Genomic DNA, 21,928 nt, shown 5'->3' on the forward strand with positions numbered 1-21,928 from the left:
CTATCAAGAAGCAGATTGGGGCAATGGACAGAGCCACTGAAGGATGGTAAATGGCCAAAAGAGCTAAAAGAGACAGGCCTTTGAGCACCCAGAAAACCCTTATCTCCCCTCAACTTCTCAAAAACACCAAAAACTCGATAACTCCACAACTACTGCTCCAAATTCGATGAGCGAGGGCTCAAAATGACCGGACGGACGTGGGGAATACGACCCTAAGTTTGCGAGAGATCCGCTCGAAAAACGCGTGAGAAAAACGCTTATCAATGCGCTGGGGAGGAGGACAAGATGCTGAAAACTTGGAAATATGGGAGAAGCTGATAAGGAATGACTGTGGTAGGATAATAGGCGAATTTGGGGGATGATTGGAGAGCTGGAAGAGCCTAGAAACACAAGAAACCCTCGCGGTGGGCTCCAGTTGAAGGTACAACAATTCAGATGGTGAGTCTGAACAATGTTGGGTCTTGCAGAACCTAGCTGCTATTCGACCCTAAAGGGTTTCTGGACCAGGCTCAAGGCTCAGAGAAGAGGAAATATGATAGAAACTTGCTGAATACTCAGACTCATAGTAGAACTGGTGAAAAGGTAACTTGATTATGTAAGCTACAAAAGTGCAAACATAACACTAAGGTAAAAACAGTCTCTGCAAGCCTAGCCAGAAATGAATCCCTACACCGCCCACCCTAATTACACTGGTTGGGCTCTCCCGTCTACCTCTCTACTGTCGTCTGGGCCTTCCCGCCAACCCTAATTACACTAATTGGGCTCTCCCATCTACCTCTCTACTGTCATCTGGGCCTTCCCGCCAAACTGATACACATCATCTGGGCTCTCCCACCTGTCATTCTATTAGCAACTGGGCCTTCCCGCTGATCCTAATTACACTGGTTGGGCTCTCCCGTCTACCTCTCTACTGTTGTCTGGGCCTTCCCATCAACCCTCATTACACTGGTCAGGCTCTCCCATCTACCTCTGTACTGTTGTCTGGGCCTTCCCACCGACCCTAATTACACTGGTCGGGCTTTCCCGTCTACCTCTCTACTGACATCTGGGCCTTCCCGCCAACCCTACTTACACTGGTCGGGCCTTCCCATCTACCTCTCTACTGACATCTGGGCCTTCCCGTGGACCCTAATTACACTGGTCGGGCTCTCCCATCTACCTCTCTAATGTCATCTGGGCCTTCCCATGAACCCTACCAACACCATTTGGGCTCTCCCACAGACCCTATACACATCATTTGGGCACTCCCGCCTGCCATTCAATTAGTAACTGGGCCTTCCCACCAACCCTACCAACACCATTTGGGCTCTCCCACCAACCCTATACACATCATCTGGACTCTCCCATCTGTCATTCTATTAGAAACTGGGCATTCTCATATCAATAGCTTTACCATAACATAACTTTACTTGTATCTTCTGTCACCCATGAAGTCAGTGGTGTTGGTGTTGAAATTTGTAGTTGTCACATGTAACATCATATGCCTAAGTGTCGGAATGTCAAATTGACCCAACATGTCACAGTCACACAGGGGTATTGACTTGAGTTGACTTTGGGCCCACATAGCTTGATTCAGAAGATAGACAATTAACTCCAACTCTAGGACACACTGCCAACCTGAGCTCCAGCCAACAAATACATAACTTGAAATTTACGGCTGAAAAATTCAGCTGCACAGAGCAGCACCCAACTTATTCCTGTAATGTAGCTAGATTTTTCCCCTTCGAAATCAGTGCATACTTCGGAGTGTTCACAAGTCATGTGATGCACACATTTTCGCTGGCAATAAAGTCTTCGTCAATCAACTCGAGATATATATTATCAATGCCAGTTACTACGGCCTTACAGTACTATATATGTAGCACCCTTAGTATTCCCGCTTGGCTGCGCAGAAAAATAAGAGTCTAAGTGGGAGGTGACCAACTGTCCTGTCGAGATAATTCACCATATAATCACACCAGAATTAGTCCAGCAAACACATAGGATTGTCAATACAAAACGGACTACACATAGCATTGTAATATTACAGAGTGTCCAACAAGAGCAGACAGACGTATGACCTACATTTTTCCAGCATTACAATACGAAGACACGTCAAAGCTTCATCTGTGCAGGAGACAGCAACTGATGTGAAGAGGTACACGAAGTACAACAACTTGTGGTGCTAGGATCGAAAACCAAAGGAAAGCAAAAGTCATGTTTCGAACGAGTGGGCAGCGTAATTCTTGTCTAAAGAATGTCAGTAGCGAAACCTCGGAGGCCCGTCTTCACAATGAGTGTCACCAGCCCCCCTTACTTGAAACCTCTGACTTTGGTCATCACCCTGATTATGACGGCGTGAGTACTGATGATGTTGAGGGTGAGAATAGTCCCGGTTATCTGCAGAAGGAGTTGTCTCGCGCGATCTATAGGTGGGCCGATAGTACCTTGCGCGAGAGGACTCGGCTCACTCTGGGTACACAGGAGGTGAAAGCGAATATTCTTGACGGCAGTTTGAGGCAATGAAATTCCTGTCCTCACGACGAGGGTAGGGCTCGCGGCTAAGTAATTATGTTAGTGTGACCTGTTGCAACTTGTGGAAGTTAAGACATACTCCAAGTCTGTGTCATTATGAGAACGAGTGGGATGCTCCTCCATGCACCGCGCCAATGTAGGTTCAACCTGAAGAACATCAACATTGGATAGAAGGCGGAGTAACGCAATATTTACCTGCAAAGTTTTCTTCACCTTAAATGGCAGGTTAGCCTGTCATGGTCCACCACCGGCGAGTTCTCCTCTCCTTGTAGGCCGAACAAGGTGGGATTCACGATCTAAGAGATCTGGCAGCCGAGTAGGATGACTTCCCTCTCGGTGATGCACTGGCGTGGCCATCGTAGTGTGATGTTGATTGGAGGGCAAGGCTGGGGAGCTCGAAGTGGGGGAGGAAGATTCATGACCACCCGGCAGCATTTCTGCAGTCGAGGAAATGGGACCTTGTGAATGTGCTTGATGAACCGCCAATATATCCTCAGGGATAGATGCCTTGAATTTTGCAGAGTCGACCAGCTTGCGCAGCACAACATCCAATGTACTAGTCACCAAGGGGATGTCAAACATCTCCGGCACCTCGTCACTGAGCTGCTTGAGACGTTCTTGAACAGTTCACATCAGATAAGGAAAGAATGATGAAAACCTGGAGATTACATACCATCTGGCCAAGCTGCGAACTCGATCTCAGATGCATCAACATCTAATTCACTCATGACATCCTCCACAGTGCGCTCCTGACCTCGGCGCTTGCCCTTTGACTTCTTTTTCTCTATCTCAAACAAGTTCTCAGCTTCAGTCCGGAGTTCTGCCTCGTAATAGGAATGTGCTTTGCGCTTGATGAAAGGGACGACGAGCAGCTTGAGATGCTGTGAACTGAGGTTATGAGGGTTGAATTCAGGACCAATGGGGGTAACGTCATCAGGCCAGTTCTTGATCATGAACTTATACTGAAAAGCATAGTCAAGAAGCTTCCGCCACTGGACTGCTTTGGGTCGATACCCAAACTTCGCTATTTGAGCAGACTTCAGTAAATTGTTTAATGTTGAAAAACTTGAGTACTCACAGGTTTTCTTGAGTACCATGATTGGCCATATCCTCCTGTAACAGTCGCGGGGAGCCTCATTCGGCTTAGAAAGTAGGATTTCATAAGCCCCTACTCCCCCCATAAACTGTGGAATGGATATGTTGTAGCCTTTCACTCTGTAGACATGTCAGGAGGTAGGAAGTCCAGAAGGATAAGGCGCACTTTGTTGCCGTCACGACCCAATCTAAAATTGCATGAGCGTCCAGTTGATGCTCATTAATCAACTTGACTATGAGGTCGGAGCCTGCGATGAAGCCGGACGCCTGTCGAGCAGCCTCATCTTGTGTGGTGTCAAATATACAACCAACGGCCTCAACTCCTTCAAGGCGAGAATAAGCAGACAACTATATTGTGGCATTAGTTACAATGTAGAATGAGTAGATGAGTAAATGTACCTTTCTTGCGATGTCCTCCCTCATTGACAAGATGGTCTTGGCGCGCGATTGATCAATATTGCCGCCAGTGATGCTATAGTTGCGAATTGTGTCCCACTGTTTGTTATCCTTGCCCATCGCATGATAATGTGTGCATTGACGTTCTTTCCAGTCGACAATAGCTGAGACTCTCGAGTTAGTATCATTTACACAATAGAAATGGGGACTGACATTCTTTATCCTTGCAAGGGTTATTATCCATGAACCAGCATTGGTGGGCATTCCAATCAGACTCTGATCGTGAATGCTTGATAGATAGGCCAGCCTCAATAAGAATAGCGCGTGCAGACTTGCCGTACTTGACGCCAATGACCTGAGCTTCTTCTGCTGTTTTGCATCCAAGTTCCTGAGCCTCGTCAATGCCTTCCTGACATAGCCGGCCTCGCTTTAGATTGCCTGGGAGTTCTTCTTCATTCTCAGTGGGCTCATTGTCTGGTGTAGGGCCAAAAACTATGCCAGAAGGAGTGTGGTCGTCAGCTGAACGTGAAATAGATGCATGAACATGCTTGTTGCGAATGGTTGTCGAGCGAGTGGTGTTGACTGAGGTAATATTGACTGCTGAAGATGTCTTCCTGCGCTTAGCAGGTGGTGAAGATGGACTGTCGTGGTTGAGGTCTTCGTCTGCATCTGACTCGTGGGCGGAAACTTGATCAGATCTTGCGGGGTGTTCTCGTTTTGCGTGGAAAGAAGTGTAGCTGCTGTCCAACGAAGAGGTCAGAGAACTGTCATCGAAATTGTAGTTGACCATCTTGACCTTTCAGGCCCAAAGTCTCCTGACTGCGTAGAATAGGTAACTGTCAGCCTTCCCCACCAAGAGAAAAATTAGACAGTACAAACCTGGCGAAGTCTTTGCGCGTCCTCGGTCCTCGTTATTCTCGTCATTGTCAGGTTCTTCATCGGTATCCTTGGCGTTGTTGTCACTTTCTATGTTATCTTTGTGGTCAAACACCCATCAGCCTTGACAACCGTAGATTAAACGAAATATAATATACCTTTTGAAGTCTTTGCACGCCCGGAGTCCTGATTATCCTCATCCTCATCATACTCATTCTCGCCTTCCTCATTTTTGCCTTCATCAGCCTGGTCTTTGTCAGCCTGGTCTTTGTCAGTCTGGTCTTTGTCAGCCTAATCTTTGTCAGCCTGGCCATTGCCTTTGTTCGGGTTATTGTCGTGGTCATCATTGTCGCCAACGTCGCCCATGCCATCATCTTCATCGTCGGTGGGAGAGGCGGCTATGAAAAGGGTTAGCATTAGTTGTTTTGGCGAATACCATAGATCAGTACCTGGGGCACAGTCACTGTGCAACTGGATATCAGAAATAACTGGGTCCACTAAAGGTTTTACTTTTGGTTTGCGAGGGCGAGCAAGGATCTGAGCATAGTCTTCGAAGCTCATGCTCGAGGTACGTCAGGCCAGAAGATGAGGTTTTGGGCGGTTAGGGTTATCTGGAACAGGAGAGAGCTGATGGATAGTACATTTTTTTGCACTTATCTTGGTCGGTAGGGGGGTTGATAGCAAAACCACTGCGTGTGCGCATGACAGAGCTGTCGGACACTGTGGGGCCTGTAGTGCCAGTAGTTGTTGCACCACGATGGGCTTTGGTTCTGGTCGAGGGCGCCATTAAACTGTAGATACTGAGAAAAGGGGTGCTGTTAAGACGAATGTTAAAAGCAGGCAGCTTGCAAAACACGAAGTCTTAGAGCTTTTTTGCAAGACTTGAAGTCTTAACAGGATGATGGAAGAGTGTATAGAAGACAAAGCTGATTGCGAGTCTGAAGAAGAAATATTCCTTGTAGAAATACACGTACATTGCGGTTTTTAACTGATCGTAAGGGGGCCAATACAAACAAAAAACAAATTTTTGACAACTATTAATCCGCCCAATCAACACACACAAAAAGAGTTAAATTGAAATGTCATCAGGATAATGCGATATTCAACGCAAATGAATACATACTAACTGATGGTCCACACCAACAAAGCTAGAATCCAGATGAGTTATGGAGCGAATACATGCATCTTCAATGAACGGGGATGTGGCAAGGCATAAACTTCTTCAACGTAAGATTGTCGCCATGGTGCAAGCATCATAGCTACAGCAGCGAAGAGGACAAAGTAGGCGTAAGACTCCAGGCCACTCGCAGAACTGATGATCGCATGGTCAGCATCAACGATCTCCTCCAGCGTGTCCAAAAAGGTATGCTTACACTTACACTCGCCAGTCCAGATCCCAGCTTTTGCGTAACCCGACTTTTATTATCTGTTGTAAGTAGAATATGTCAATTGTAATCAAGTAGAATGTGGGGAGGACGTACTGATCGGTAGTAAAAATACAAAGTACCTGAGGCATTCAAAATTCCTGCAGACAATCAATTAGAATGAAATTGTGGGACACGCGCCTTTGTAGAGGATGGATGGACAGAAGTCCTAATGGGTGAAGTGACACTGTGTTAAAGGTTCGGTGCTGAGGCAGGTAGGACCATCTGACTCACAGTCAGACAGCCGGGTAGCGCTGGATGACGCGAAGTCACCCAGGCAAAGTTTGTCTGCCTCGAAGGCAGACCAAACGATTATGCGATAAGGTTGACTTTTTATTGTCTGTTGCGAAGTATAGTGTGTCAATTATAATAAAGTAAATTGTGGGGAGGACATACTGATCGGTAGTGAGAATAGGAAATATTTGAGGCGTTCAAAATTCCTGCAGACGATGAATTAGAATAAGATAACTGGATACACACCTTTGTAGAGGATGGATGGACAGTCTGAAGTCCTAATGGGCGAAGTGATGCCGTGTTGAAGGTTCAGTGTTGAGGCAGGTAGGACCATCTGACTCGTAGTCAGACAGCCAGGTAGCACTGGATGACGCGAAGTCACCCAGGCAAAGTTTGTCTGCCTTGAAGGCGGACCAAACAATTATGCGATGATGTTACGCTGACCGTCGGTCGGCGTGTGCGAACTAGGATAGGTCTTCTCAGCAACGACTTGAGTGAGTCTACTGAAGCTGAGGGTGGTTCTCGGCTTGACGGAATGTCAAGGGTTCCTCCGGTGATCTCGGTAAGACGGCACTCATCGAGATACAGGGCTAGCGGATACGGCTAAGAAGTGGGGAGCGACTTAGAAGTGCGGTCTTAGGCAGCTGAGCTGGGAGGCTTAGCTGAGCAAGTTCTGGGATGAACCTAGTAGATTAAAGTAAAGTCTAAGTACAATAATCTGTCTACTTATATGTGCTACATGTAAGTGTTCAAGCTCAGTCTGTAATCTATAGTATATCTAGGATCTATTATAACAAGACATGAGGGTCAGATAAGGTACATGAGGCTTAACCTCTGATCAAGCATGCAGCGCCAAGTGCAACTGCACATAGTACATGAGGCGCCAAGGGCGCTCCGGGTCTTCATGAAGCGACATGTGGTATACATGCGCTGATCTAGGGTGACCATGAGGCGTACAGCCTCCATGGATCAGGTACAAGGCCGTCTAGGCCAGGGGTGGGGTCATAGCGCCAGGGGCGGGGTCACAGCAGTCCAGACCGCTGTCTTTCTAAGTGCGGGCGGCGCACCGCCGCGTGGGGAGTCTAGCAGAGCGGGGGCTGGCATAGGCAGAGCTGGGGCTCCTGTAGGTGTTACGGATGCCTGTAACAGATGAGGCCAGATGAGGTGGAGATGGGGGCAGACGATGAGGAGTCATGAAAGATTCAGAAGGAATGATGGATAAGACTTGGTAAAATTGCCAAAATGGGAAGTTGAACACGGGCTCTCCCAGGCCATGACTGGGCACTCCCAGACTAAGTAAGGGCTTTCCCACAATTCTGGACTTCAGATTGTCCTTCAGTCTTTCATCCTCAGCTTGTTTTCCTCATCGCTCACCACCCAACTTCTTCCTCCATCACCGTTCCGCGCCCTCTATAGTCTGCCTTTGTGGTAGACGCCCTGTGAGCAGCAACTTCGTGTTGCTTGCTGCTATTGATTGCTTAGACTTTGGTCAGCAGTTCTTCCACCGGCCTGCCAAGTATCTTGCCTTCCACTGGCCACATCTTGTCATCCACCAGCAGTGCCTTGCCTTCCACTGGCCGCATCTTGTTGTCCACCGGCAGCATCTTGTCTTTTTCCTGAAGCATTGTCACTCACAGCCAGAATCATCTTAACCGTCAGAATTGTCTTCAACCGTTTTAGTTTTTCTTGACCGTTTCTTTTTCACGCTGTTACTGACACCCAGACATCTACAAGATCTCTCGATTTCACTAAAGACTGTTGTCAGCCTTCACGGTAAGCATAATTGGTATGATTACGCTATAATTACTGACATTCAGCATCCAGCGATCTCACTCAAGACTGTGCTGTTGGGCGTCGTGGGTAAGCATATGTACTCTATCTGATCACACTATCGTGACTGACATCCAGCCTCTAACCAGACTCTATTCACTCAAGACTCATTCACTCAAGACTCTGTAAGTGTAATCACTATTGGATTATGCTATAATTACTGACATCATGCCTTCATTCAGATTTCTTTGCAACATCTTTCGAGACCGTCCTACTCTGCCTTCGTGGTAGCATTTAAATCATCAGTGACTTCGAGTCATTGTGCGATTTAAATTTCATTCCTCGGTGACTTCAAGTCGCTGTGTGATTTCTCATTCTCAGTACCGCCATTCCTGGATCCACTATCATGTCCATCCCTGTCTTCAAACCATTCATGCGCGATGGCGACCGTGTGTTTTGTCATCTCCGCACCTATACTGTCTTTGAACTGACGATGTCCGTCCAGGTTATCTCACTGCTACTGATGCATTCTGTGTGGCTACATATGGGCACCGAGTCATCACCACTCCCAACATGAAGTTCATTCCCCAATCCTTCGACAACGAATCCGACATAATTCAAGCGCGAGCAGATGGCAGATATTGGGCTGTAGATCCCTTTCAGTGGCCACAGATGTACGATGACTCATATGCTCGAAGTTTCGCAATCCCACATTGGGAAGCCTACATGGACGACTCGAGCATGACATATGCGTGGTTCAGGCCAGCTTTCATGAGTGACTTTGTGCCCCTTGCGCCCGATAATCTTTTTGGTCAGCTCAAGACGGACATTCTTGACCATCTCAAGCGATTGTACGAGAAGGCCAACAAGCGGGTCAGCAGCTACAAGCTCACAAGGATGCACAAAGAGGGTCATGTTGTTGGGTGGGTACATGTGATGCACGCTGTATATGAGCACTTCCAGCAAGCCATGGCCTGGTGCAATGTTGTCATGGTCGTTGCTGAATATCAGTGTCGCTTTCTCAATATCTGGGCGCTTCTAGATTACTACGAAATTATCGAGCCCCGCATGCGTTTTGTCGACACCACACATAATGTTAACCCTAAGTGGATGGGTTGTTTCACTCAAGATGTCGCTATTGCCACGAAGGTGCACGCTGCTGGAGTTCCTGTCTGGCTTATTTGCGATGCCAGACTCGTTCAATCCAATATGAACATCATCAAAGTAGTTTCATTTACACCACCTGATGACCTTGTCATCGGCATGTACCACCATCCCGTCAAAAATTTTGCTCAACCATTCGACATCATCGCCAGATGTCCTAGCAATCGCCGGCGCCATGAGGCCGTTCGCCAACCATACTCCGACTTTGAGAAGCTGCCCGTTCCAAAACCCCAAGTTGAACAACTTGTTGTGAAGGAGTCATCAGTGGGGAGGGCTCACATAGACAAAGGGAAGGCAAAGGCAAAGCTTGCGCCATGTAAGTTCATCAGTCTTCTTTCATGGCCGCTGTTTCTCATTCATTCCTCAGACGATGCCACTGCTCCCCGTCAGAACAAAGCTGTATCTGGCCATGACAAGTGGTCTGACATTGATCACCCTTACATGCCGCCAATGAATTCTTTCTTCAAGACAGCTTTGCAGGAAGCGAAGAAAGAATTCATCCGCATCAAGCATCCCAGGGACAAAATGGACGACGGTTACTCACTTCCCGATCCGGGATTGTTCGTCAACGTTCTTTCCCCGCAATCATTAATGAAGTACCTTGCCAACTGGCTGGCTTGCTGTCCAACCTGGCTAGAACGTGTCTATGAAGAAAGCCCTCGACCTCTTCCTCAGGCCCAGAACTGGCACAATTTCTTAATATCTCAGCATGCTCAGGGTCCTCTGGACACACAGACGTCCAGCAAGACTAGCAAGTCGAAAGCAGCTACTGCTGCCCTCTTTCAAAAGGAGGTTACGGCACTGCGGGCCTTGTCAGGAGCCTCAAATGTTCATTGGCATGGGAAGGACATAGCTATTTCAACTCTCGACAATCCCCCTGCAGATCTCGTGCGCCAAATCATGTACGAAATCTGTGAACAAGGTTTCCGATATGAACTTCTCGACCTTGATGAACATCTTGGGCGCGATGCACGTAAGGACAAGGAAGCAAGGAAGGAAAGGATGGAACTTCTTTGTAGCATTTTCCTGTCGAAGTCATTGAGAGTTTGGAACAAGGACTTCCCTCAAGAAAACGACGGACTCAATGCGCCATCTTTCGATGCTGCTTTACCGTACTTCGAAAGTTTCCGCAAGGTATTGTTGACATGGGAGCGCTTTCCTGAGTCCCTCAAGCAGCCTCTCAACCAAACTGGACGTGAGCACGATTTATGGAAGGGGATGAAGGAATGTTGTGCCTTTTACGTTCAGTCTTATTTCAACAATACCGGCTGTCCGCCTATTGTACCTCATCTGCTGTATTCGGTCACATAGATCTTTGGCATTGCATACCCTTTACCTGTTGCAATTAATGTACCACAATTAGTCAACAGTTTGTATACCATCATATGTTACCAATGTTGTTTCGGTCGTAAGTGGACTTTATCACGGACAAATACCCAATCCCTAGGGATTAAAGTCTATTTTCCGCATACCAGCTAACATCTTGGTTTCACAGAACAGAGTGCACATCAACAGGTATAGAGTTCCTTTCTTCACATTTCCTAGCACTCATCCGCTCCGAAGGTTGATTGACCTATTCGCCCACTTTATCGTCTTCCTTTTCGATGCAAGTTTGGGACTTCGAGTCCCTCCTAGCATTCAGTAGTCGACTTCGTGTCGACACTGACCTCAGTGCAGGCTTTGTGCTTGCCTTTGATTGTCTTGTCATGGTCTTATCCATCCCTATCGCTGGGCCGTCTACTCAACCGCCTCGCAATGGGCAGCACAGACTCGTCACTTCTTCAATGGTGAAGAGGAGGCGGCGACCGCAGAAAAGCAGCAACTTTCACCTTCCTATAGCCCCCCCACTACTTGTACTTCCCGGAAGAAAACGACTCACACAACAATCACCCAATATCACAGGAAGGTCACAGCAGCAACAGCCTTTGGGTGATGCCAGCTCTGCTGACCAGCATGATACCCCATTCGCTGGGGATCTTTTAGAGCATCAGGAGGAAGGCTTGTCTTTCTACAACTCACTCCACTACATCTCCAATGGCAACTTACTCACGCCCTCCCGTTCAAACAACCGCCAAAAGAAGATTAATCAGTGGCGACGCTGGACAAACGAAGTCATTCCTTCCTTGATCGCTCCATACCTTGCATACTTGCGCAAATCGACTTCTCTCCGCGATCAAATTGAACTGCAGCCAGATGAAGCTGCTGCCTTTCAGTGTAGGTCCTCTTGTTGGCGGAGGGCTCTCAAGATCACTTGCATACTTTTTGATTGTATGTCTCTCTTATTACCTAGGCTATTGGTTTGCTGATAATATTGTAGATATTGAGACACTACGAATTGATTGTTGCACTTGTGTGCCTGCTCCCCTTCAGCTCCTGGCTCGCGGTTATTTTGCCTGCGCTCCCATTGCCCCTTCTCTCGCTGTGGACCTCCAGCTGCTGGAGTTTGTCAAGACTTTGTTTGTGCATATCACTCCCAACACGACTGCTTGGTGTGAAACACTCGAAGTCTTTCTGGCTGGCTGTGGGTATCAACTTACCACCAAGGTTAGTCAAGCATCTGTATTGAATTTTGGTCGTCTTGATCAATATTATTGTAGGATAATCTTCACCATCAATTTGATAACACCTATCATTGGTACTCTGTACTCTGCATGAGTGCTGAAGATCACTTGTCAAATCTCATTGGAAATTATTGCCCACTTCCTGCGTCATCCAACGAGGGATTAACACGTCCAAGCGACTATCTAAGGTCTCGCTGTCCGATTTGTTTTGGCTCGGTTGATTGGCAAAAAAGTGGAACACTTAATCTCAGGTAAGCTCCTTCAATATCAGCAACTAAATAAATCATAAAACATATAGTAGACCTGACGTCCACACTTGCATTGACATGTGCTTCACTCAAAAGTGTTCATCGGATCAACACGGCGGAGGTCCAGATCCCCCAAACCCAATCAGATCAGTTTTTCTTTCGGATGACGAGGTGACATCGATGGACGCCCATGTGCGAAGTTGTCGTGGCAGACCCCCTGCTCGGGGTCGCAAGAGAAAGCGACCCACAGAAGAGGAGGAGGATGGCTACGAGAATGGCATGAGAGTCCCGACCTCTGCGCTGGATGGCTGCAGTGAATCCTTCTTTGCTGCTGATGAAAAATGTGAAAAGGCTAGCACCCAATTTTTTGCAGACACAGGGGTGATGGCCATGTTATGTCGCTATGATCGTGTATTATGGCTCGCTAACATGACGTCGGCGGGAGAAAAGCAGCACTATGCTCTCGCTCTAATCAAGAAGCTTTTCGATAATATCCCTCCCGAGATGACCGTCGGCCTCTTGTATGACATCGGCTGTCAACTTCATTGAAGTTGTCTCAAGTACCGGCTCCTCGATGATGCCGTTCTTTGCCGGATAACTTTCGCTATATCAGTCTTTCACACTTATGGCCACCAATGGGCCTGTCAAATCATATATCATCCTCACAAGTGTGAAGGCTTTGGCCTTTCTGATGGAGAAGGTTGCGAGCATCCATGGAGTGCACTCAAACATCTTATTGCTCCGCTACGCATTTCTGGGGTGAGTGTTCTCTGGTTTCAAGAATGGTTTCATACGGGTTATAGCCACTCGTCATATTACAATTGCCATGGTTGTACCATAGATTCACTCTGACTACAATTATATATTTCCTACTTACTGACCACTTTTTCAGTTTCATCAGCGACTTTTTGTCCTCGACGCTCAGGTCCGGCACCTGGATGACAAAAACCTTGTTTTGTTTGGCAGCTGGTTGATCCGGAGGTGGAATAACTGCGCTAAGAAGAAGAGTAATGCCATGCAAGCTCTATGTGAGCTTTCAGTGGATGAGACTCCTGTCCATCAGCAGTGGAAATTACAGGTTGAACATCAGACAAGACCCCTGCCTCGTAAGTGTCATTTGGTGATTTAATCATATTATTCATGTGTGTGATCTCGACAGGAAGATCGAAGACAAGCAATGACGATGAAATCACGAAAATCCTCTCCATCGAGAAATCTCTTGTTGAGCTCGATGGATCGTTGTGACGCATGGAAATGCAACTTTGTACAGGAAACATCGACAATCTCGTCGACTTCAACTTTCATCTCATTGAAGAGTGTGCTCACCGATCGAGACTTGTGGACACTTTGAGCCGCTGGAAGACAAGGCTTGGCATCAGTCAGTGCACCCGTCTGGACCAATTACGTTGGAATGTATATCTACAAGTCCGTTTAGATGCTCAAGCTCTTAAGACCCGTATTCGCGAATGACTTCGACAGCGCAAGTTCAAAAGCTTGAACGCTCATACAGGCAAACAGTGAATGGTACTCATGTTCTGAGTTTTACAGATGGACTTCAACTGATTGTACTTTCTTGTCGCAGAACACAAGCTTAATTCTCATGTCGATACTGCAATCCAGCGACGCAATCCTACAATACGAAAACTTGTATCCTCCTACAATAGCCTATGTGCGGATCTTAGTGCTCTTATCAGACAACGCCGCAGTCCTCCCAATGCTATAGCGCCTAACCCTATCTCTCCTGCCGGTATCTTCGATCTTGATGTTGATGCTGACATTTGGCAGGACATTGGACTCGATGATGTCGTGCCGGAACCTCCTGATTGGTTAGCTGATGAGGTCACTCGCGCTGCGATCAGACTGGTGCTCGAGATCGACCGATGTAATGAAGAGGAGTTGTGTGTGAAGGTTGAGCGCTGTGCTCTGCAGGAGTGGGCTATTGTGGAGTGGGATGCTCTGCAGAGGGCCCGTGCACATGCAAGTAAGTTTTTTGTGCTTCGCTAAGACTCTATGCTGACTTTCGAAGGTGATGACGACGTAATCCTCTATTACATGGATCTTTGTGCTCGACAGTTTATTGACCTTGTACTCAGGTGGCAAACAAAGGTTCGTCCCATCCCATGTGCGTGGCCTATGCCTGACTGCTGGGGGCCATCACATAACGAGCTTGCTAATGCGACACACGTGGTGTGCCCTGATGTCTATGATGACGAAGATGATGTAGGGGAGGATCGAGATGATTGGGAGTCCGAGATTGGCTTTGGTGATGATGAGCTTATGGATGTCTTGGAAGATATTGCATTAGCGGATCAGTATAGAGGGGAAGAGGCAGATTACATCAAGGATGGCTATGTATTCAATGACTCGTTGATAACAGCCCAACTAAACATGTCGGATTTATGTTGTAGTACTCTAGTTGATCTATAGATTGGAAATGACTCTTTGTATCATGCATGCTCCTATAGACCATCCTCATAATAATAAGGTTATGAAAGCATCAAATGTCATGTGACTTTAAGATGACTTGCATAAAAAATTGTAGAACATATTCAATTTTGGTTGTCCTATGAAGTGGAAAAACAGAAATTTTGCAATTTTTCTCTCACTTTTTTCGTGTAGCCATTGTTTCACCTATTTGTTGTTAGTTTGTTCTGGAATAATTGCTCAGTTGTGACAAAACATCATGGTGTGACATTCAGTGCTTTTCGCATAAGGTGTACCTTACAAATATATGTTAGCAATGTCACATGACAAACAAAGTGACATTTTGAGGGTCGGTGGGAAGGCCCAGAGGTCAGTAGAGAGGTGGATGGGAGAGCCCGACCAGTGTAATTAGGGTGGGCGGGAAGGCCCAGAGGTCAGTAGAGAGGTAGATGGGAGAGCCCGACCAGTGTAATTAGGGGAGATGGGAAGGCCCAGAGGACAGTACAGAGGTAGATGGGAGAGCCCGACCAGTGTAATTAGCTAGTCATATTTGTCTATTCCCCCCCTCTCTAGATAGCATCCCAAATTGAGATTGGCATCTACATGCCTCTCTTCACCTCTCATACCTCCATTAGAAAGGTTTGCTTCATTGGCGATGACGAAAAATTGCCACCCTATGGTCAGGATGATATCCAGGACCTGAAGAGCATCTTTGAGGTCAAGCATCTCAAGGACCATGCCCTCTTTCTAAACACACAATACAGGCTGCCTCCTCAAACTGGAGACTTCATCTCTCAAGCTGTATATGATGGCCTACTCGAGTCGAACCGGCAACACCCCATCATGAATGAGAGGATGGCTTGTCATTTTATCAACATTCCCAGCCAGGAACAGTTACATGGAACTACCCCTCCTTCATCGCACCCCCCTGTCGTCTTATGACAGACTCGCAAGTAAAGCTCCCCCATTTTACTTCATATTCTCTATGCCACCCCCTCTTCATCACACCCCCCTTCGTCTTATGACAGACTCGCAAGTAAAGCTCCCCCATTTTACTTCATATTCTCTGTGCCACCCCCCCTTTGTTGCACACCCCCCTGTCATCTTATCACAGACTTGCAAGTAAAGCTCCCACATTTTGCTTCATATTCTCTGTGCCACCCCCCCTTTGTCACACACTCCTCCATCATCTTATCACAGACTTGCAAGTAAAGCTCCCACATTTTATTGCATGTTGCTCGCAAGACAATTCAATTACTCAATGACTAGTGCCGCACTTGGTGTGTCTATCACTCTTTTGCGCCTGCCCACCACTCCCTCAGCAGTCTCAAGTGCGTCTCATGAGCATTATATATGCTATCAAATAAGTTTTTATAGCTATTGATTACAATTAAATAAATACAATAAAGTCTGCTTGATGCATCAATCCTGACTATAGTATACTGGTGCACACCCACCCTCACAGTTCTCATTAGACTTCTCATAGGTTTAGGACAATGTTTCAGGCCAAAATCCCTGCAGGATTTGTCCAATATCAAAATCTTGTCTGAAGCGCATATACTGGCCTTACATACCTAGTACTACTCCTTCTATCAATGTACAAATTGTGGATTTTTATGCCGTCAAAATGTCTGAAAAAGGACCCCTATCACCCCTATTTATGATGGGAAAGCTCACCTAATAAATGCCCCAGGACATCCCAGAGACATGCTAGAGTGATCCCGGTTGGGATTGGGAAAGATCAAAAATAGGTCCTTGGGATGGCCCAGATACTTGCTTCAGTGTGGGCCGGGACATCCCAGAACATAGGGTAAAATACTGGGAATACCATCCTAAAACACACCCACTAGGTCCTTTGCTATCCACAAAGCAATAGACCTAAGAGGTCTTTTCAAGTGGTTGACTGAAGTGTATAAAGCTTATCTTGCACAGGCAAAGGATATCATACAACGGTCCGAATGCAACAACCACAGAGCCGTAAATCAAGCCAATGCATCTCGTCACCGACTGGAAGCAATGGGTATCGGAGGTTGTGCCTGTGCAAGGCATGGCTGCTTTGTGCGACATGCAATGGTGGATTTTCAAAAGGGAGAAAGGTACGCAATGCTTAAACCGCCAATATACTTGTAGGACATCGCCGACAGCGCTTAGACAGATGAATATGGACTATGTGTTGTGCGAGGCATTAAAGCACAATGCCGATGGTATTTGGCGTGCATTGACATTCTACGATGTCAACTGCCAGTACCATAAGTATCTTAAGAACTGTATTGCTGACAGTCCTTTTTTGGACATTCCAGAGCAGCTGGAAATAATACCCGGAATAGGTCTTTGGCATATTCATGGCCATCAGGACAGCTGCTATGTGCGCTATGCCTCAAACTTTATCAAGGGCGCTGCACGTATTGACGGTGAGATCATGGAGACACTGTGGGCTCCTTTAAATATCATATCTCCTTCAGCGCGTGGAATGGGGACGCTGCACCGAAAGGAGTGCTTGGATTATCAAATGAATGATTGTAATTTCATGAAAATGATCAGGATGAGTGGGTTACATCTCCTTCGTAATGTAAATGACTGACCAAAAATCAAGGCAAGGCCATTTGCCACAAATTCAGACAAGCGGTAAAAGGTGTTGCCAAAAGCACTGCCGCCTTTGAGAAGCTTAATGATAGCGTCGATGCCGCCAAAGTGTTACGACAAACGGTCGTGTGCGACTAGGATAATCTAACAGCGACAACCACGACAGTGGTACCGAGTGCTGAGAGTCGTCGGCCTTTACAGACAAGCAAAGGTTGCGTACTCGAACGTAGCTCGTGGTGGTTAACGAGGGATTACGCTGAGATGATAGCAGGTTTACAGGCAGTGAGAGGCGTCACTGAAGGTACGAGTCGATGTCGAGCTGGTAGCTTTAGCGAGACAAGGAGTTCAAGGGAAAACCTAGTAAGATTAAAGTAAGGAACATCTACTTTAATCTTCGACCTTATATAAGGCTACTCTTCGTATCTAAGCTCAGCCTAAAGCTGGGTTCTAATCTGCTTATCTACATGAGTCAGAGATAGCATCCATGAGGCGGGCTTCTATCGTAGATAGCGTCCATGCGGTACGCTTCCATCAGAGATAGGATCCACGTGGTATCTTTCTATCAGTACATGAGGCAACACGAGGCTTGCCTTCTATCTTGATAACATAAATAGGTCTTCTAGACCTATGTCGTCATGTCTATGTCACGTGCGGTCCAGACCGCTTATCTAAGCCGGCAGTTGCCGCTTATCGTCTATCATCATCTATCTTCATCTATCGTCATAGAGCTGGTGAGACTCCGGTGTCGTCTATAGCCGTGCGGTGGCAGAGGGCTGTCTGCTGGCAGGGGACTCGTGCCATGTTACTGTAACACAAAGTTCAGCATCGGGAGGAACAAGAGAAACTTGCACAAGAACGGCGCATGATTGATCCAAAGGCAATGGACATTTATGAGGTCCAAATACAAAAAGGTATGGAAGAATAATTTTGCAACATCAATACTAATGGCCAGACAGCGCCGACGAGAAAGCAAAATGAACTGCAGTTGTTAGTACAAGGTCGGCACCTTGGTTCAGCATCTCGCAGAGGAGCAGCAACATGGCTAGCGGAGGGCATATCAATTGAGGAGGCACAAGTGACACTCCAGATAGATGTCAGAAAATTGGGTAGGCATCCCACCGAACTTCAGCTGTTAGAGATCGTACACCGTCGTGAGAGACTACAAGGAGACATTGATTGTTGGGAGGCTATGGGTCTTAGATTTCTCGGCGATGGAATTGGTGAAGGTGATGTTCAACCTTTGGAACAGGAGCTTCTGGTTCTAGAAGAAGACTCAGACGAAGACATCGCCGATGAATTTGGACTCTTTGAGCCAGAAAAGATATTCATATCCATGTCATCCAATCTAGGTGTAGAGAAATGCACCGACATTGGCGCCGCAGACTTAATTCAACAGGAACTTACTCTGCGGCAGGGACAGGCGAATGATGCCCTTCACAACATCCAAGTGCACCTTGCAGACAAGGCAGTCATTTTCTGCACCACTGTCAGAGCGGCAAAATCACAAGCAACGTCTACTAGAGCTTGGGCGCAAGTTCATTCAGTGGACAGGATTGTAAGCATCAATGCAAGCATTTATTCAAAGTGCTGCATACAACTCAGTAAACTCGGCGCTGACAATACATTGCTGGAGAGATATTGTCCATTGGCCAAGGAGCATCTGAAGGTCAGCACAGCTGTGGCAGATCCAAATGCCAGAGGACAGAGAAACAACACCTTGGCATGGTTTTGGTCTATGGACGTGGAAAGGGACTCCAACAGCAGTGACTGGTTGAATGAATGTGAGTTGCTGGCTCAGATTCTGTATTCACCGCTTACCCCGCCGATGACCTATAGTTTATTGTGTGCATTGGCTGCGTGTGAAGGCCTTGATGGACCATTGGAAGGAGGAGCTCCTGCTCGTGCAGCATGAGATGAATTGGACATCCAATTTCTTCCTGCACAAAGCAGAGCAATGGATTCATTTGTCTATCACAGCCCAGGATACCCAATTGTTGGGACATATTGCCTATGCGGCATGGCAGGGGAAAATGTATTGGCACCTATATGAAGATGTGATGGATGAATTTAGAACAGCAAAATCATCATGCTAGCAGACTGCTCTTATGACTGGCTATACTACATGTATCCCGGATTCAATAATTATATGTTGTGCCAGTGTTGTTAGGATGTTGATGCTGGGAGTGATATATCACATGACCGCTTGTGGCGATCATGCAACATGGTAGGTAGGGAATGCACCGCCGACAGGTTATAGATCAAACATCATTGCATGTATGAAGGGATTAAGTGACATCGGCGGTGGCGGATGCTGAAACATGATTCTCGCAGTATAACTTATCGGCGGCAGTGGATGTTGCATTATGTTTCGAAGTTGGAGACCACCGAAACATGATTCTAGCAGTATCACCTTACACTAATTCTGATGCTGATTACAATGTATCAACAAAGGTATTCAAGCAATGGAATTACAATTGGCCATCCTACAATCACTGTGCCTCTCGTTTTAAATACTTCACCAACCATTCCGTGGCCTCAATTGCGGCGTTCACATCCTGACCCAATGTGGTTTCCATTCTTATCATGGATGCCGCCACAAGTCGGGCCTCCACTATCTTGCTCTCCACCATTGCGATAATGTAGTCACCCTCCTGCTTAACTTCGGCTTCAATGCGTGCCAGCTGTTGCACCACCGGCGTTGACCTTGCCTCCACTAATGTTCCAGGTGTGACCAACAAGCGGCCCTCTGGCTAAATTGAAATCTCAGCCGGCATGCTTGGCAAGATGAAAAATACTGACCAATTGAGCGAAATGGTTGATTAACATTTGCCTGATTTCATTACAATTAGGGAACTTCATGGTGAACTCCTTGTAGTCCATTGTATTGAATGGCATGGTCCACCAGGCCATCGGATATGTGTGAATGATACGACCTCTCACCCAAGGACCGGATGGCAATGGCAGCAACTTCATGAAGGAATCATAAAGTTCCTGGTCGGTGAGCAGTTCTACCTGGCTCATCCCAAGCATCCCTGTAAAAAACCTTAGATTTCTTGATAGTGGCGGGCTGATGCTCAAGCCCTCGCAAAAGGCCACCCAAGGGAGGATAAAGACCTGTTCGACGATCAATAAATGTCTATACCGGCGACATGCAAATCAAATACCTCTCCCTCCCACATCAGATATCTTGCAATGATGTGGCGAATTTTCGCCGAGGTGACAAGCGCACTGTCCTCCAAAGCGATCCGAATAGCAAGCAAGTGGGACGCGGCGAACTCAAAGATATTTGCCATGTCGGTGAGATCAAATGTGGTGCGGTCACTGGTGGGACTCACACGTTCGGTGAAACCAGGAATGTCTGACATGATTACTGTGATCGTCTTGATACGAAGGTTAATTTATGTGACCCAGGAATCAGAGTTTGAACATTTGTGGTACCTGAGGATCCATTGTGTCAGCAAACATGTGGGCATTTGTTTCAATCAGTATTCATGGCACGGAATCAATGTGACATGGACTTTAAAAATAGATGCTGACAATATTCATTATTAAATCTTCAACATTAGTGCTGCCGCCAGATACCGGCGGTAGACTTCAATGCAAAACACTTGGTGGGTTGCAATGTTTGACATTCATTGTCCTCGACGTTGGTCACAATTGAGTATAGTGGAGGTTTGTGGGGATGGAGGACCCATACACAAATGTGTTGTGGAGTTGTGGGATGTGGTCGCAACCCAACGATTTGTATTGTTCGGTACCCGATTAGGCAAATGCTGATGACATAATCAGCCACATCACACTGGTATTTATTACCGTCACAGTTCATCGCCGCTCATCAGAAACCTGCCTGTTCGTACATTGTGCTTCTACATCGACCAACTTATTAAATATGTCTCCTGTAACTGATACAACATGCGCCACTGCCAACCACGCCTTCCGCAAGGCAGGCAAGCGCGTGGAAGAACTCCTGCAGACAGCTTTGCAGTTGGATCCTGCCGATCCTCACAATATGCCAATCACGGTGGACATGGCAAAAACACTAGTAAGTTTCGTAATTCTCGCATGTAGGATATTCTCTGATTGTAATTCTAGTCAAATGCATTTACGATGTTTGCGATGCAAGCAAAGTCTGTTCCACCGATTGTGCTTTCTGCTGCCGCAGAGTTGCGGGAACACCTGGATGCATCCTTTTGTGAGGTGGTCACAACTCCTGTTTGGACTAACATCCACACAGACGATCCTCGCAACACCCAGAGCCCCCTTTACCTGCTAAGTGTTGGCTTTGCGCAACCTGCACCGCCAGCAACTCCTCCTATTGCTGGTCTTTCGCAGCCCTGCGGTGCCCTTGCTCAGGACCCTGTGGTCTCTGTTGGGAAGGGCAAAGGCAAAGAAAAGGCACACCCTGCCGATGAGTCTGCTGATGAGCGTGGCAAATGTGCACGTCCACGTGCCACCAGCACCAGAAGTCGCAGCAGTGCGCTGAAGACTAAGCATCAGCATGCAAAGTCCAAGGTCATTATCAGTGATGATGAAAGTGAGGTAGAAAACACGAAGGTCGCTGAGCAAGCGGTGCCGGTTAAAGTAAGTATTGGTACCTTGTCATGCACTTATTTTCTGACATGTGTTAGCAATCTTTGCC

The 21,928-nt window shown here is 46.9% G+C and overlaps 7 protein-coding genes across 7 annotated transcripts; 5 read left to right on the forward strand and 2 right to left on the reverse strand.

Annotated features, from left to right (window-relative positions):
* Nucleotides 1-2,748: 2,748 nt before the first annotated feature.
* F5147DRAFT_659235 (uncharacterized protein) lies at nucleotides 2,749-6,873 on the reverse strand (the record flags this gene model as incomplete). Its single annotated transcript, XM_041434564.1, has 19 exons — nucleotides 2,749-3,131; nucleotides 3,188-3,538; nucleotides 3,593-3,729; nucleotides 3,776-3,957; nucleotides 4,009-4,169; nucleotides 4,219-4,745; nucleotides 4,802-4,841; nucleotides 4,885-4,971; nucleotides 5,040-5,142; nucleotides 5,239-5,279; nucleotides 5,331-5,443; nucleotides 5,523-5,696; nucleotides 5,856-5,869; nucleotides 6,005-6,029; nucleotides 6,261-6,307; nucleotides 6,363-6,388; nucleotides 6,540-6,645; nucleotides 6,702-6,745; nucleotides 6,786-6,873. 19 exons carry the CDS (start codon nucleotides 6,871-6,873, stop codon nucleotides 2,749-2,751), a joined length of 2,649 nt encoding a protein of 882 aa, XP_041284877.1.
* Nucleotides 6,874-8,715: 1,842 nt separating this feature from the next.
* On the forward strand, nucleotides 8,716-10,784 carry F5147DRAFT_781657 (uncharacterized protein; the record flags this gene model as incomplete). Its single annotated transcript, XM_041442683.1, has 3 exons — nucleotides 8,716-8,758; nucleotides 8,815-9,789; nucleotides 9,841-10,784. 3 exons carry the CDS (start codon nucleotides 8,716-8,718, stop codon nucleotides 10,782-10,784), a joined length of 1,962 nt encoding a protein of 653 aa, XP_041284878.1.
* A 293-nt stretch (nucleotides 10,785-11,077) lies between these two features.
* On the forward strand, nucleotides 11,078-14,709 carry F5147DRAFT_748614 (uncharacterized protein; the record flags this gene model as incomplete). Its single annotated transcript, XM_041440090.1, has 12 exons — nucleotides 11,078-11,260; nucleotides 11,552-11,741; nucleotides 11,791-12,017; nucleotides 12,071-12,285; nucleotides 12,333-12,803; nucleotides 12,834-13,041; nucleotides 13,175-13,388; nucleotides 13,442-13,523; nucleotides 13,617-13,738; nucleotides 13,762-13,847; nucleotides 13,873-14,263; nucleotides 14,288-14,709. The coding sequence occupies 12 exons, from the start codon at nucleotides 11,078-11,080 to the stop codon at nucleotides 14,707-14,709; spliced, it is 2,811 nt and encodes a 936-aa protein (XP_041284879.1).
* Nucleotides 14,710-16,696: 1,987 nt separating this feature from the next.
* F5147DRAFT_659237 (uncharacterized protein) lies at nucleotides 16,697-17,223 on the forward strand (the record flags this gene model as incomplete). Its single annotated transcript, XM_041434565.1, has 3 exons — nucleotides 16,697-16,802; nucleotides 16,851-17,136; nucleotides 17,169-17,223. 3 exons carry the CDS (start codon nucleotides 16,697-16,699, stop codon nucleotides 17,221-17,223), a joined length of 447 nt encoding a protein of 148 aa, XP_041284880.1.
* A 1,010-nt stretch (nucleotides 17,224-18,233) lies between these two features.
* On the forward strand, nucleotides 18,234-19,056 carry F5147DRAFT_659238 (uncharacterized protein; the record flags this gene model as incomplete). Its single annotated transcript, XM_041434566.1, has 4 exons — nucleotides 18,234-18,276; nucleotides 18,306-18,844; nucleotides 18,875-18,955; nucleotides 18,988-19,056. The coding sequence occupies 4 exons, from the start codon at nucleotides 18,234-18,236 to the stop codon at nucleotides 19,054-19,056; spliced, it is 732 nt and encodes a 243-aa protein (XP_041284881.1).
* Nucleotides 19,057-19,124: 68 nt separating this feature from the next.
* Nucleotides 19,125-19,382, forward strand: F5147DRAFT_588554 (uncharacterized protein; the record flags this gene model as incomplete). The annotated part of the gene is made up of 1 exon (XM_041432096.1): nucleotides 19,125-19,382. A coding segment is annotated over one exon (258 nt), but the record flags the coding sequence as incomplete, so codon positions are not given.
* Nucleotides 19,383-19,778: 396 nt separating this feature from the next.
* On the reverse strand, nucleotides 19,779-20,654 carry F5147DRAFT_659239 (uncharacterized protein; the record flags this gene model as incomplete). Its single annotated transcript, XM_041434567.1, has 3 exons — nucleotides 19,779-20,039; nucleotides 20,089-20,403; nucleotides 20,454-20,654. 3 exons carry the CDS (start codon nucleotides 20,652-20,654, stop codon nucleotides 19,779-19,781), a joined length of 777 nt encoding a protein of 258 aa, XP_041284883.1.
* Between the last annotated feature and the right edge of the window lie 1,274 nt (nucleotides 20,655-21,928).

This window comes from Suillus discolor (assembly GCF_016758755.1).
Source record: "Suillus discolor strain FC423 chromosome Unknown F5147scaffold_147, whole genome shotgun sequence".
Classification (NCBI taxonomy): Eukaryota; Fungi; Basidiomycota; class Agaricomycetes; order Boletales; family Suillaceae; genus Suillus; species Suillus discolor.